The 15,868-nt window shown below is 42.0% G+C and overlaps 1 protein-coding gene across 3 annotated transcripts in view; it reads right to left on the bottom strand.

The window, feature by feature from the left end:
• mprip (myosin phosphatase Rho interacting protein) overlaps positions 1-15,868 on the bottom strand; it is a 48,682-nt gene that overhangs the window by 31,582 nt on the left and 1,232 nt on the right. For all 3 annotated transcript variants that reach the window (XR_002665021.1, XM_022742411.1, XM_022742412.1), the window contains exons 2-3: positions 13,704-13,781; positions 12,056-12,121 (exon numbers count right to left, since the gene is read on the bottom strand). Coding sequence is in view for 2 of the 3 variants with exons in the window: in XM_022742411.1 (XP_022598132.1) it covers positions 12,056-12,121; positions 13,704-13,781 (144 nt within the window). In the remaining variant the exon portion in view is untranslated. The remainder of the gene's footprint in view (positions 1-12,055; positions 12,122-13,703; positions 13,782-15,868) is intronic.

The following is a 15,868-nucleotide window of genomic DNA, read 5'->3' as shown; positions in this document are numbered from 1 at the left end:
ATCCTCAGGTGCCAGACGGATGGAGTCACCTCTAGTCTTGGTACAGAGGAATATCAAACACACAGTCTGTCGTTCTCGCTCTCTCCTTACGAAGTCCACAATAATCATACAAACACAGATATACATAGCAATCAGGCCAGGAACTAGAGCTGACAGATTGGTCATGCACAAGATTATAATCATCACTGTCCCAGGGTCCTCACGCACCTGTAATTTAACCCCAATATCAAGACAACTTCAAGCCAGTGCAATCACACGTGATATTTACCTTAGCCTCAGCTATAATACCATCCTTAACCCCTGCCTGTACTTTAGACAAACATATAGCTCTATAAAAACCAGACTAAGCCATATGGTGGATATCTGACATCTCTGTTGTAGGGCCAAGTACAGTCCTGCATGCATTTTCAAATACACCTCACCCCACTGGTATGCATGCAAGGCGTTCGAATGAATGCTAAAGTATAGGCGTCTGCACTAAGCCCGGTTACACAGCAACAACATTACAGTGAAAGGCAAACTGCAGGATGACCATATTAACATAACACTGTTAGAAAAAATGACAAACACATTTCACACATATTTGTATGAGGTATTTCAGAGAGCACTGTGGGTGGTAGCAGCACCGCTCTTCTTATGGAGACAAGTGAGAGGATGTGGGTGGTGTAATGCTGTGTTAGGAGGCAAGCAGCCGACAAATGCAGAGGAGGAGGAAGAGGAGGGAGAGTTGGAGGATGAAGAGCATTTTCTCTGCTAGGATGGCAGAATTCTTTTCAAATGGAGGCTAGGATCGATCGATCAGATGCAGCCGTACTGGAGCGAGACCTTTGGCTGCCCGCAGTGGTGACAAGCCGACAACAGGATGCACTGATTACGTCCCTGTGTGGATAATTAAATCACTTCTCTTTAGAAAATATTTTTACTTCTCTAAAAACACACAGCATTGTAATTTAAGCTTTGACAGTAGTGTTAAAGTAATGTCTGTAATAATAATGACCTCATAATGAATTGTGAGAGAGGAGACTATGAGAAATCACTCAGTCTGTGTCTGGGTGGTGACAGAGTAGATGGGCCGGCTGCAGAAACAGGTGCTACAGTCGAGTTGTGTCATGTTGCACTGGCTGTTCAGACTGTCTAAGCAGAGTTATTGTGAGTGTGTGTGGTTTCCCAGCCTGGGAACTTTTTCTCTCCAACTCCCTCTAATATTCATCAAAGCTGCTTCTTTCTTCCCTGCACACTTGTCAATGCCTAATAATATCGACCTTTCCGCAGTTCAATTACTGTGTTTAAAACGTGTAGACTTCTTTCTTCTACTTCTTATTTTCTCCACTCTTTTCTATCTGTGATGAATGAAATCTCTGTTATGTCTACTTGCTCTGCTTATCAGTTCAGTCTTTACACTCCAACGCTAGACTGTACAGTCAGTGATAACGACTGCCAGTGCACAGTGAGTGTATTCGTCGGTATCTCCTGTGCAACTAAAATAAGGTGACACGAGAAACATCATAGTCACCTGAGATAAGAGTGTGAGCTGGTGAAAGTGAGGTGATACACTAAATATGAGGGCGGTTTTATCACTCGCCTCTGTCAGGATAGTGGACGTCAGAGACAGGAAGGTATGGCTTATCTTAATCCTTGGGTGGCTTGGCATTCATTGCACAAACGCATGTCACACCGATGCCACAATTAGCTTCTGAATAAAGAACAGCCATTAACAGCCTGCACCAAAAGAACCTAATTGCAACTGCTACTCTTGCAAGGCCAATAAGGATCACAACTGGATGCTGTGCACAGTGTGCTGGTTTTAATTTGCAACACCACTATTAACTGTTGTTCATTTTAATGTTCTCTCACTGACTTGTGGAGCAGTAAACCCTACAGCTGCAGCTCTACAATCAGCTTGCTGTCTAAACTACAAAAAAAACCCAAAAAAAAACCCAAAAAAAAAAAACCAAACAGTTGTTCTAAGATCACAAGGTGGCTCAAAACAGCAGTGTCTGGATTACTGCAGCGTCCCATACAGTGCTCTGACACAGCACTTTGGAAAGTAGGCCAAGGTGAACAGGCACCCATTATATGCTGTGGCTATTGTAAAGTCACAGGGTCCCAACGAAAACTATTCCAGTCAGACAAGGGGCAAATAAACATCATTCACTCCAGCCACACAATTAACAAGAAGCTAGTTTCTGCAACTCCGTCCACACTTTGTGAAGAAATTACATAAGACCTGCAGTCAGACTTCAAATACTTCTTTGATAATGACTGCAAATCTGCCAAAGCCTCACTAAGTCAACGCATATTAGTCCATCAGGCAGAGGGGAAGGGAAAATGGGGGAGGGATAGGAAAATGTTCCTTTGGGAACTCGACTAATATCTCTGTTTTGGAGCTAGCTGTTTTTCCACAGGGTTGAAGAGCAGCTTCCTACAGGCACAGGTCTGCTGGTTAGCAGTTAACCTGCTGTTCAAAAGACTGTGGACAGCAGATAACTTCAGAGGCTAAGAGAAGATTCAACAGGCAAAATCATTTTCCAGATGTCTTAATGTGTACTAGAAGTTATCATTCAAAATTAAAAACTAACACCAATACCAATACCCCAAATAAAACTGTTTTGTGATTCCCTACTTTGTTGAGCAAACGTGTTTTATAAACGATCAATCGCTTTTACTTCTTGAATGGATCATATGTTGTTTTAACACAAACATCCAAAAAATGACTTTTCCAAATATAACACAGTAATTGATAAACAAAATTATGGTTAAAACAGACAAACAAGAATTAAACAAGACTATGAATATGAATAAGTAATGGTGCATGAGAATTTAATGATTAGTTCTACATAAAATATTTAGTCAGAACTCCAAAAGTATCAACACCAAGTTCAGTGATGTCCTTAGAAAAATGTAGAATATAAACCATCAGTTGAGACTGAAAGGACGTTATCCTAATATTTAGCATCTTTCAGATAATCTGCTTGTCAAACATGTGTAAGTATTAGCTGAACACAATATTGTTGCTGGGTGGAAGAGACACGACGGCCTATCAGATGGTTTTTCAGTTTTGATTTTTCTGCTGATATCTGCAAAAGTTCCTGGATATCTTGCCCATTTCATCATCACTGTGTTTATTTATGAGATTATAAGTAATGGATATTTTATTGCAGTGCTTTGTTTTTCTTTTTACGACCAGAATCAAAGCTTTTTTCAACTCGGTAGTTAAAATTTCAAAAAGGACTGTGGTTTATTTAGGTAGAGAGGACATTTTTGCTGCTTTCACTTTAAAGCTGAGAAAAAGCACAGAGGAGAGCGCACTAAGCTGATTAGGTGCTGAGGCTGGAGGTAGGCCAGTCCATGGCTGCTGGAAATGGGAATTTTGGGCCAGGTCCTGATGAAGCTGGAGTGGGTTATTAAAGGGCAAGTGGCTCACCCAACAACAATTAGCAACAAGCCAACAAACTTAAGTTGCAGTTTATGTGGATTTTACAAGCCAGACCTACCCAGAAATGTAAGCAAGAGCTTCTGCTGTGTGACATTTCCACCTGTACATCAAATATGTCTTTCTAAATATGTCACGACATGACATGTATGTCTTACCATTGCTATTGTATTTATGTTAAACCAGACCCAACTCCACGGCTTGCTGCACTTTCTTTCTTACTAAAAATATCTTGGCTCCAGAGCCGTGCCCTTAACAGGTGGTTGGATTGGCAGGTCACCAAGCTGAGGTGAAAGGTTAAAGGTCATCCAATACACCTGCACCTGTTGTAGCTCTGAAAGACATTCGACTGCAGCTGTGGCTACTGCAGCCCATCACAACGCAGCAGCCAGTCTCAGGCCAGGCTACAACTGGACTCCATCCAACTGAGACGTCTTACTGCAGTGATGTAACTTATCAACTCTGCCACCCGTCCCACCAACCTAAAAACCACACAGAGTAACAGCAGAGCGCAATTGAAGCATCATTTAGTGCTATTCTGTGTTTCAAGAACTGTGCAGCCAAATCTGAATTTAAATGACAAATATCTCCCCCTTCTATACACGTGTGTGTGCATGCATGTGTGTGTGTGTATGTGTGTGGGCAATTCACAATAGCTGCATTTTCACTTTCAAAGTTGGAAATGTGTCTCAGCCACCCCCCCCAAAACCATTGCACATGCAGACAACACAACCCACCTTCCCCACTGTTTTATTAGTGCCTGTCTCAGAGCTGGCTAACCCCTCACCCTGATGCTTTAAATGAAACCTTTTGTCAGTGTCCTGGTCTAGTGTTTAGAACAAACTGAGCGAGCAGTCTGTCAGGCCATGTTTGGCTTTATAGACAAGGGAGGGTTTGGGGGAGAAGTTACACAATACTGCTGGCTGCTCTCTCCAACACAAATGATTTATTGGCCAGAGAGAGCTGGAATGAAAGACAGAGATACGAGAGAGTGGCAGAGTAAGAGAAAGTGAGGAGGTAAAAGGAAGGGAAAGTGAATCGGACTGAGTAATGGGAAAGTAAAAGTGAGGGCCATGCATGTGAGAGTGGACACTGGTTTAGCCAAAGCCTCCTGGAGCCAGCCTTTCTCTGGATAATGAATGGCTGGAAATCATTAAAAAGAACAAGAAAATGAAGGAGGGCACAAAGAGAAGGATGGTAAAAAGACATCCTGGAAAAAAAAAAGGAAAAGAGCCTTTTAAGGCCTTCTCACCATGGCGCAACTGTGGACCGCCATCAAGAATTTAGCTCAACCCCCACATGGCAATCATATTCACCAAGAGACATTTGAAAAGGAGAACAAGTTCACCATCAACTGGAACCCCACATTAGTAGAAAACTGATACCTTTCAAGAAACCATTATGCCTTTACTATGAGCAATATCATACTATTTTACTCAAGGTGCTGATAGACCTAGTGCACTCTGTTAAATGATCCTGTCCACAGCCTCATGCAGCAGTGAACACAATATAATAATAGACCAGAAGGTTGAACAGAAGGACTGTCTTCACTTGCTTAGTGCCTAGAGTTGGAAGTACAGCCAGAGATTGTCTAGTGAAAGGTGCAAAAGTGATATATTTTTTAATATGTTTTATACGTTTTCAAAAGTGCACCAAAGACTTGCACCAATTTGTCAGTGCATTTCCAGATCAATGCATTTCAATGAGTTCAACCCCATTTTTATTATGTGTTTTATTAACCTAACTGACCTACATAGACAACTCTTCTGCTCATCACACAGCTTAGTCACTTTTTCTGTGTGTTTGACTGTGCATACTGGAGGACAATGCTGTTTTATCCACTGTAATTGGAATTCGGTAAGTGTAATTTGAAAGCCATTATTTTTAGCCTCATTAAGCTTTTTGGCTATTGGACACGCACACACACAATAAATGGCAAATTGGGGTTGGAGGAGGGGGAGGGGGAGGTCAGTGAGGAAACATAAAATGTGTCCCCGTCCTTCACATTTGATCTGCAAGAGTTTACAAGAAGAAAACCACAATTAAGTTTAGTTTCTGGGATCATGTTTCTGGGAAGTTCTCCATCTGTGTGCACTAATGAACGTAACAACTTTAAATTACATTTTTAAAAGATAAAGACAATGAAAGTGACCAAAGTGCAGCCTGTAGAATGGCACCCAGGAGTTTAACGTTCAGGGAGCAGACTTGGTCCTGAGCCAGACATGGTTACTGTACTTCTGACTAAAGAAACTGAAGCATTCAAACAGTGAGTAAGTGGAGGAGATAAGATTCTTATCTTATCCACATCCGGGATGGTGTGGTGACTAAAGCCAGTTCAAAAACTAAAGAGCACAAATAAGACCACACTGGAAAGTCAGATAAAAAAGGCAGCAGAGCCAGATTGGTCGTTAATCAAGTGAAAACACAACCTAGCTCGTCTTCCATGAGACCATTCATTGTATCCAGCTTAATCATACTCTCCTGGTAATCGTAAACTCATGTTTAGCACAGCACTCGGACTTGCATGTTGGGTCACTTGGAAGACAGAAAGGTCCCTGGTTAGCCATCAATGTGAAATGATGAATAAGAACCTTCACTTTTCAGTACAAAATTGTTTCTGGTCTGATTTTTTTTCTAGAAACTACAGCCAAGTCTGTTGTGTGCCGTGTCAGGTCAATCATCTGTCAGGGGAAAACACTGAGAGCAAGGCGAACTCCTTGGCTTGGATCTGACTGGAAGACTGAGGCTGACACACACAGTGCTTGGTTAGGGTGGACAAGCCTTTGCCAAATACCTTTTACATACAGAAATAAGAACTAAATTTAGTCCCATCTTACATCACAAGGCTACAAATGATATGATGATGCGTTTTCTGATGATGTTACAATGACGCTCCCACATCACAATGCTGTTGTCCTGATAAAACTTTCATTTCAACAGGAAGGCAGTGGGTGTGGTGCAGTATTTTTATAATCTGTGCTCTCACCTTTTGACACTGGGTCTTGTGGTCATGAGATGGCCTACAGGACAGAGGATGGGCTCAGAGAATAGTCTAAAAAGTAATTTTTTCCCAATTAGGAATGCCCAATTCCCAGAGCAAAGCAGTCCTCGTCAAATTGTTTGCACAAAACTGCCATATGTCCATGCTATCCCCTCCAGTTTACCTTTTATGTTTCAATATAAAGTCAGTGTATGTTGGCATATATCCATGAATAATTAAGTTATGCCATTACACAGTAATTAGAACAAGAGTTCAGTTTGTTTGACCAAAACATTAACATGAATGTTGTATTATAGCATCTGTCTTCGTGGGTGGGAAAGCTGGTGAGGGTTCTCATCTTTCTTGCCGCACTTTCAATTCCTACTTGTTGGTCGCGACATCTGCACACTGGTTGTTAAAACTGGAGAGGATAACAAAATGGCATATTATATTGCACCCTCCCACTGAGGCACATCGTGGTCAGCCTCCCTTCTGGCCGACAGCAGAGGTGGCCATGACAAAATCTACAGTCCATAGGGAATTGGGAATTCAGAACCGGGATGAAACAGAGAAAAAACAAGGGGAATGTTCTTTAAACATTTTTCTAGGCTTTGGGACGTGGGGTTGCCATTAGGTTGAGTGGCAGTTACAGTGTCGTAGACCCTGATGATTAAAAGCTGTATGAATGGCTTTTCCCATGGTTTTGTGGCTTTGTGCAATGGGAACAGTGACCCCGCTGTAATCCATGGCTGTTTACATTCCAGCAGATCAGTTCCTACTGGAACCATGGGGAAGGAAGGGCAGGGGTTAAAGAAGACTCTCACGCACCATATCTCTGCTAAACCAACACACACCTCACCCAAGAACCACACTAAGTAAACAATTGACAGTGCTGCAATATGGAAGGCTCACATCGTCTTATCAACACGAGCTGTGACCAGTATCTCATGTACTCTTTATCCTTTCTCCTGTAGATCACCTGCTCCTCTCCCTTATTCACCTTTCAATCCTAAATCATCCACCTTTCCATCTCTTGTAATGTAACACAAACTCGTATGTACACAAGACTTTTTATTTCTTTCTCCACTTTGTTTCTCACAGCTTGCTGTGAGTGGAAGACTGGAGCTCCCCTAAAAGTATCCCTAATTTGATGGGGTGGGGTGGTCAGCCTCCACCCATTCTCTGCATAGAGTGCCTGGAGGCAGCAACACAGCTTAGAGGCCCTGCCCACTCATCCATCCCCTACAAAGCTCTCCTCGTTCCCAAACCAACACAAGACAAAAGCTCCACAAAATTGGTTAAAAAATAGCCCTTAATTTCATGTTTGACTGGGGTAGAAAAGGCAGAGGGTTTATGCATGTTTCAGCCTGTCAAAAGGTCTTACAAGTCTGAGGGCAAACACGCTAAGGTTGTATATGATCATGTCTGAGAGATCCAGGAGAGGCAGCAGAATAGTGTGTCTCAAGGTGAAAGAATGCACAAATGTGTGGGAAATGGAAGGAAGTTTGTCAAAACGCTCAGTTTTTGGATAGTGCTATGGGGCAGGGGTCCACTATTTGAATTCCAGTAAACACAGGAAATTATTTGAGCTAAGATGAAATGAGAATGACTTCAACAGCTGAAACGTCATGAGAACATCATGTTCTTGTTGGAATAACAAGGATCATGGCTGTGATACAGACCAGTCAACTGTGGTCAAAACAGTCTAAAAGCAAATGTAATTCGAGTGTCTCTGAAAAGGGCCTTTTGTGTACTGCAACTCAATAGGTAGCCTCATTTATTTGCAGGTACACTGTGCTTCCTCAGTCTGGACTGAAATACATTAACTGACCAATATGAGAACACAAAGTGCACCGTCTTTTCCAAGCAACTGCAAATAAAGTGAGGAAATATTGCAAACAATACACCAACAACAGTAATAAAAGTGTGTCAATGCAAAAGCCTTTGTAATCTAAGGATGTAAAAAAAACAAAGAAAAACAGGCTGTGATTCAGTGTGAGATCAGAGACCACACCAGAGACACTAATGTAAAAAAAAAGGAGCCTAGATCTTATCATGCATTTGTGTGTGTGTCAGTAAGAATAGGTTATAATTAGGTCAAAGTATGGTCAATAGGAGCTCGGTGTTGTGTGGGGTATTTACGAGTGCATAGCGAAGCAGTTATTAGAGCGTGGGTGTGATAATTTTAACTCACACTGATGTCATCAAAGTGGCTTTATGGAGCTGGAGAGGTCTTTGCACACCCACATACCTGCCCTCACCACGAGGTGATAATGGATTTTGTGTGTGTACGTGTGTTTCTCACATCACTTAAACAACTTCAACAGCTTAATCATACAGCTGTGTACAGGTGACCTGTTTTCATATTGTTCATTTTTCTTTAAATGACTCTAAGACCAGCATTAACTAAAGACTGTCAAAGCTAAGGTCAGTTTGAATCTATGGATTCTCCTTGCAACACCTGCTCCTGACATGGCCTCTGCAGTCAAGCACCCTCTGTCCCAGGTGCGTTCTCTCACACAAACACAGAAACATGTGCAGCTCAGCACAAACTGTAACTCTGTCCAATCCAGCCTTGCGCATTTGTTTCGATGCTGTGTCTGATGTTTTTTTTTTTTTTTTTTCTACAGCTACTGTAGAAAGGCTGGCTCACCATATGACTGAGCCTAGAGACAACCTCAGCCCACACACTTGTGCTTTGCTTCCAGAGCATTCTGTCCTATATCCCTGCAGTCAGGACAGAGACAGCCAGAGCTCTCCACAAAACAGAGAATAACTGTCCCATGTTATACATGCCATGGTCAACTGTTGCTGGACAAAGGGACAAAACATGTTGCCTTGGCAACGCTCCCCTGAAATGACTGCGTTGGGTTGCTCTGGGAAAATCCAGCTTGTACATTCAGCAAATACTGGACACTGAACTGACAGTGGATTTCATGAGTACATTTAACTTATGTCCGTATTTACAGCTAATAAATAATCCCATGCTAAAATTCAGTGAACTAGCTTAGACACATTTAAACTCCCTTCTTTAGGCCTATGCCAAGAACAATCCACTAAAGCTGCACTAACACATTAGCTTTGCATGGCAGCACATGTTCTATGCAGGCCAACATTTTCAGCTATTCACCCTCTCCATCCTTCCAATCAGTGATAGAACACATTTTCTCTTTGTTTTGCTCATGCTGCAGCTACGCTTTTTTTCTTTTAACCACTTGTCTCTTGCACATAACCATGGCAGTGGTGCGTTGTGTTGGGTGTTCACTGTAGGTGGGCAACCCTAAACCTATGACTCCAAGAACCCTGATCTCTCCCAGGCCTTTGCTGACCCATTCCTTTCCCCCACAGCGGTGCCACATCCTGCAGGTTGGGACCACAGCCCATCTAGGTTTGGTTAGAGCCAAGACACAAGAGCCATAAAACCAGGCCGAGAGGAAAACAGAATGGCACCTCCTCATCTACAAGCCCAACCAGTGGTCTCTGATGGGGGGCTCTGATGCAGTCTGGAGCAACGTTACCCTGGTGAAAGCTGGTAGTCTTTAGATTTAACCTGATGTCACTCACAATAAAGCTTTGACTGATCTTAATGTGAGTCTCTTCTTTGTACTTAATGTTGATTGTGGCCATCTGAAACATTTTGCACTGTACTGTTTAACTGTGTAATATGCATACCGATTAATGTACAACACCATGACATGAGTGGCAGATACGTATGCCAATTAGCCAAGTTTGTGCAGCTGTTTATTCGACAACCATCAACTATTCTAATGTGCCTTGTGTGGCAAGTGAGCTTCTATATTTAGGGTCACTTGATAATTCCGGCTCCAGACCCTGCTACCCCCCTCTCCTTTTGATCCTCCATTCAGAAGGGAGATGAAAAGATGAAGAGTGACATCCAGAGAGAACGATGAATGGAAGGAGGACATCCGCCTCTTTCCTTTGTTTCTTCCTGTAAACACATCATCCATCCTTCTTCTGATGCCTCTCAAATACAATTTATTGGCTCCGGTTTGAAGAGGTCATTAAAGACAGCACAGTAGTTCTTACCATGTTTTGTATAATAAGATCTTCCCCTGCTCTTGGATACACTATGTAAATAGTAGCCCAACCATTCAACATGTAGCAGATTTCTGTAGGGTGAATGCAATGACCCTGAAGGGCACAGAAGATACAAAGCATCCCAGTTTCTGCTGCTTCTTTTACATAAAACGTCTCAGCATCTCTCTCCTCTGCCAGTGAATGCCACATACATGCAGCACGAAAGGGTCAAAAGCACTAAAGCAACTACTTCTGCTTCCAACTCATTTCAAAGCACATCCCACACTCAGAGAAAAAGCTGTTGAGCGCTGCTATGGGTCAATCAATAAACAGTGTACCCACATGCTGCACTGCATATAGAACTGAAAAACTGTATCACATTCAAACAAATGACCTACAAAAAACATCAGTTCAAAGGAAAGACAGTCAGCCTACATAATATTTCCTGAATTATCGTATTCATCGGCATTCGATTACTGGCACCAATAAAGATCAATGATTACATCAATCTTCCTAGCTTTGAGTGGTTTTTCCAGTTTTTCTTCCAGAACAGGAAGTTGCCAGGGGGCTCTTGCACAATGTGTTAGCCACTTAAACAAACACACACAGCTCGGCACATGACTTTTAGTATCAACACCATGTGGTGTCACTTCATTCTTTTTGACACTTCTGTGCTAGTTAGCTTAGTGTTTAGCACATTCACTAAATACTCTGTTGTAGGCAAGAAAGCACTGGTGTTAACAGTGTGGTGACTGCCTGGTCTATTGGCAGTGAGCCTCTGCATGTATGCCTCAGACAAAAACACTGTTAACAAAATAACTGCAGTAACAACGCCAACTATTGACTGACAGAGTGTAAAAAGAATTACTCTTCCTTGTTTTTAGAAAACATCTACATGTTAAAGGCTTCCACTGAGACCAACTCGTTATATAAACACAAATCACCTTTTCCGGCACAAAATTACTCAACGAGCCACTTAACTATCATGGGATGTATTAATATATAGCATATCGATCAACAGTTAAACCTACTGTAAATTGTAATTAAAAGAGCCAGTCCATCATTAAAACAGACCTTATTGCTCCTGTCTTACATTCTTATCATGTTTCAGTAAGCAGTATCCCTGGTTTGTGATCTGTTCCCATTTGTGTGTTCACTTACTGTTTGGTAATGCAAACTCAGCACTTCCTCCACCAGTTTCACAATTGAACACTTCCAGGGGTTTAAGAGGTCTAATTCCTTCCCTTCATTGACTGATATTGTCCTGAGCGTCATTAAAAGAAGGTTAATGGAGAAATAAGCGCATATGAGAGTCAGAAACTCAAAAACAAGAGATGGGTGTGTGGTGAATCTGGTCTGATTGTACCAATGTGCAAAATGAAGACTGCGCACAGTTAGTAGACAGCACATGATGCTGAATTTATGGTGCAAGCCATTACAGCACAGATATATGGGAAAGTTCAAATAGAGCACACCACCAGCTAGTATTTGATATCAGGCCATTATTTCAACATCAGCTTTTATTTTAGGATTTATTGTATTTAGAGGTTTTTACACAGAGGAAACAGAAGTCAGCAGCTGACATGAAGAAAGCCTTTACTCACCATTTCGTCCAGAGCATAGCGAAGTAAGCCATGCTCATAGAGGATGAAGAACCTCCTTTGCCATTTCTATAAAAAGAAAGAAAAAGAGAAATTCCTGAATTACTGACATGGTCACATGCTAGGTATCAGTGTCAGTCCCTGAAGTAAACCTCATCAGCATTTTATATTACACAGAGATTTTATTTATACAGGATGATACAACAGTTTCATCTAATCTGTAAAATTAAATTTAAAATGAATCTCATCTACTATATACCTCGGGGTATAAAGACTCGGTCAATACGGTGGTACACACACATGCAAACAGTAAACACACAAGATCAAGTGCGCCTTTGGGAAACAGTTGTCATGCAATAGCAAACAAGGTGTTTGGGACACTTTCAGCATACGTTACGTCACAAGGTTTTTAAGCTATAGCTATCTTCTTCATCGTTGGCTTCCCCCCCCCCCCATCCTAAGGCACCGTTTTGTCTCAGTGTTAAATTTCCTGGGCTCCAATTCCAACACAGCCCAATCCATGAAATATTGAGAGGTGCTTTGTAACATAAAAGGCACTGGAAGGTCTCAACAGAGATGTTGATAACCCTCACAGGTGATGTTAAAGGGTCATTGCGGTCATATCCATAGAGTCCATTAAAAAAGTGAGAGATATGTAGCTTATGTGGGGCTACTAAAGATCAATTATACTGTGCCACCCTCACAAAATAGAGCCCCAGACCTGCAACCTGTCACACTAAAGTGGTCCTCAAACATGACTCATGCAACACATCAGCACTTTTTCTCTGTTATTTGTTTGTTGGTCAGTCAAAAAAACCTGACCAACATTGCTCACCTCAGCACTACGTACAGGCCACCAATTATACCCCCACAGTGAAAAGCTGATTGTAAGAATAGGCAGAACACGAGTGGTGATGTCAAAGCAGCAGCAGACTGTTGACAGTAGTTGAGCTGAAGGATCCAGAGGTGCTTTTTCCAAAAACCCATATGGAAGCCATCAGTGTGGCTGTGTGAACTGGGACTTTTCCTTCTCCTCCCCCACATTCTCCCTATTCCTCTTTGGGATGCACCACCACAGTATAATCCTGGAGCTGATAAAAGAAGTGGTGCGACAGAGCAAGGCTCCCATTACATGATGCTTGGGGAGCAGGATTCAAGAACTAAAGTCAATATTAGACTCATTATTGCCTGAATATGAGGCTTCTTCTGATAGAGGTCCAAGCCTCCCACGGGAAGCTGCTGAGTCCATGAAACAGCTACAGAAGCTGCAACACAGACCTCCTGTTTGTCAGATGTCAAATGCTTGCCAGAATGGATAGCAGAATCAAAGGAAGGACTAGTCAAGCCAATTGCCTTTTTTAACTTACCTGACAGTCTCTAAGCTGCTCTGATATACTAAACTTTATCCATCTCATACTCAAAGCTGTTTAACAAAAAATCCTAAGAACTGCACCTATTAACTCTCAGCATGACCAGAAACTACAGACCACAAGTCAAATAAAGTTGTTCCCTTTAAATGACACCATTCTCTATTCATTAGTTTTATGAAGCTCTACCAAATGTCCCTTCAATTAAAAAAAGGAAGTTAAAAACAATGCTCACTTCTGAATGTATTTCATTTCCAAGTTCAGCAACTTATGAAACCGCTTACCCGAGATCTGTGTAAGGGATTGTCAAAATTTGTTCCCTCAGGCGCCAGCAGCAACCAGCCTCCATATATAGGTTTTGCCTGGTGAGGGGAAAAACACAATTACAGCGTTGAAAGCAAACACTAAAACAGGGACATTAACATATCGATTAACGGTTCAATTATGCCATTGTCATTCACTGTAGATGCAACTGTAGGCTAGTCCCTGGGCTACAAATTGTGGCCCAATATCAGACAGCATTAACACACACACACACACAGTTTAACTGCATGTGTGTGTGTGTTAGGTGTGTATTAGTCACTAGCTGCCTTGAGTTGACTGCAGGCTACATTCTCCAGCTGGCTGTATTCCAGAGCACCATGCTGCCCCGGAAAAAAAAAAAGGAAAGGCTAACACACATGATTTTCCCTCTGATCCTCTAAGTGGGTGGACTGGTGGGTGGAGGGGGCAGCAAGAGGCAGAAGTTAGCTAGAAAAACAGTGGATGAGAAACAGAAGAGAAAAGTGGTACAGCGCCTGAGAGCTTTTGTGGCTACAGATTTGCAATTCAAACTTGTCCTGAGAAATGCAAGTTGGCCTGGCAGTCTTTCTTAAATAGTTCTGGTACATACTTGAACTGTAGCCACACTAGTAGTCAGCAATTGTTTGCTGAGCTAAAAAAGCCCAGAACCACTGCAGGGCTGTGTGTAAAGGAGCACATATTATTTACTAAATGTTTACACACAAATCTTACCTACACTTAAACAGCTTAACAAATTAAAAGTCCCTTGCGTAATTCAACTGTACTTCAATTCTACGGAACAGTAGCCTACAAATAAAGTCGAGCAGCTCTGACATTTACAGCCGCCTGGCACCTCCATGTTCTTCTATTGGTGGTTTTGATTACAGTCATAATTTCAGCCCATGTAAAGCCAAGTATAATCCACCATAAAATCCTCTTTCACTTTGATTACAGGAGGTACAGCACATTTCTCAGTTGAGTGACTCTGTAAACAAAATGACATAACAGGACTTTTCAATTATAAATCCAAAGTTATCATAACAGAAGTAAAGAGTCTGAGCAGACTTGCAAGAGAAACAACATCCAAATCTTGATGCACGTTAGAAAAACTTAGTACCTTGCAGATGAGACTAGGAGTAAGTTATTTGATAATGGGACTACTAGAAAGGACAGTAAGAGTTGAGAGGGAATCAAACTGATACTAGGACACTAGCTACATCCATTCCTGTGGAACATTAGTCTAAAGCCCATGGAGAAATACTGAGACTCAGCACAGCTTAAAAAAATGTCCCATCTCTCCTCGCATGACCTGACAGCAGCCCGAATGGCAAGGCCTCCTGAGACAGGGAAAAAGACGAGATGAATCTAGGTCATTTTTTACCCTTCAATGGTTCACTGTTTAAACCGAGTAATTCGAGTGTGTTCGTGTGTGTTCATTTCGCAACGGCCCCCCAACCTCTTATTCCCTCCCATCATAAATGACTATGTAATACTGCACCGACAGCGTGGGCCTTAGAGTGGTGAGGTGGGGAGCCAAAAGGAATGACAAAAGTTCTGGCTCAAAACATGCACAGAATGAGATTCACAGGCCTTCTGTATCTTATTGTAATATGACTTTTAAACAATAAGCAACAAGATCTGCATGTCTTGGGTCAACAGTCTCTGACAACAAATGATAACCTTTCACTAAGTGCAGTCATCACAGGATAAGCTTGATAACCAGTGGGTCAGAAATTCCGGTGGGAAGGCCAAAAACCCTCAAGTCTATTTCCATCCTAACAGGGAAGCCACTGGTCATGATGCAGAACATTACAGGAAAATGTAGAGCCGTGTCCTCACCCGGCCATGTTGAAGATATTAGCAGCCGAAGAGGTGTCATTCAGATAAACTGTCAACCTGGATACAGGTGATTCTTAACCTGTCCTGTTAAACAGCTTACCAAAAGGTGACATAAGCCAGCAGAGTTCAGTGTTATCTGATGCCACCATTTACAACCAGCAGAGTGCATTAGTGGAATACCTTCATTTGTGTTTTATATATGAAAATAAAATGCCTTTCTAAAATCCTCCCACTCTCCCATCTTAGTGCCTTCAAGTGTGGACTTGATTGTTGGTTAATTTGGGAATAATGGAGACAACCATGCGGCAAAGAATAAGATAAATGCCAG

The sequence above is a fragment of the Seriola dumerili genome, unplaced genomic scaffold, assembly GCF_002260705.1.
Source record: "Seriola dumerili isolate Sdu_G_001 unplaced genomic scaffold, Sdu_1.0 BDQW01000068.1, whole genome shotgun sequence".
Taxonomy (NCBI): Eukaryota; Metazoa; Chordata; class Actinopteri; order Carangiformes; family Carangidae; genus Seriola; species Seriola dumerili.
This window is presented reverse-complemented; position numbering and strand designations above follow the sequence as displayed.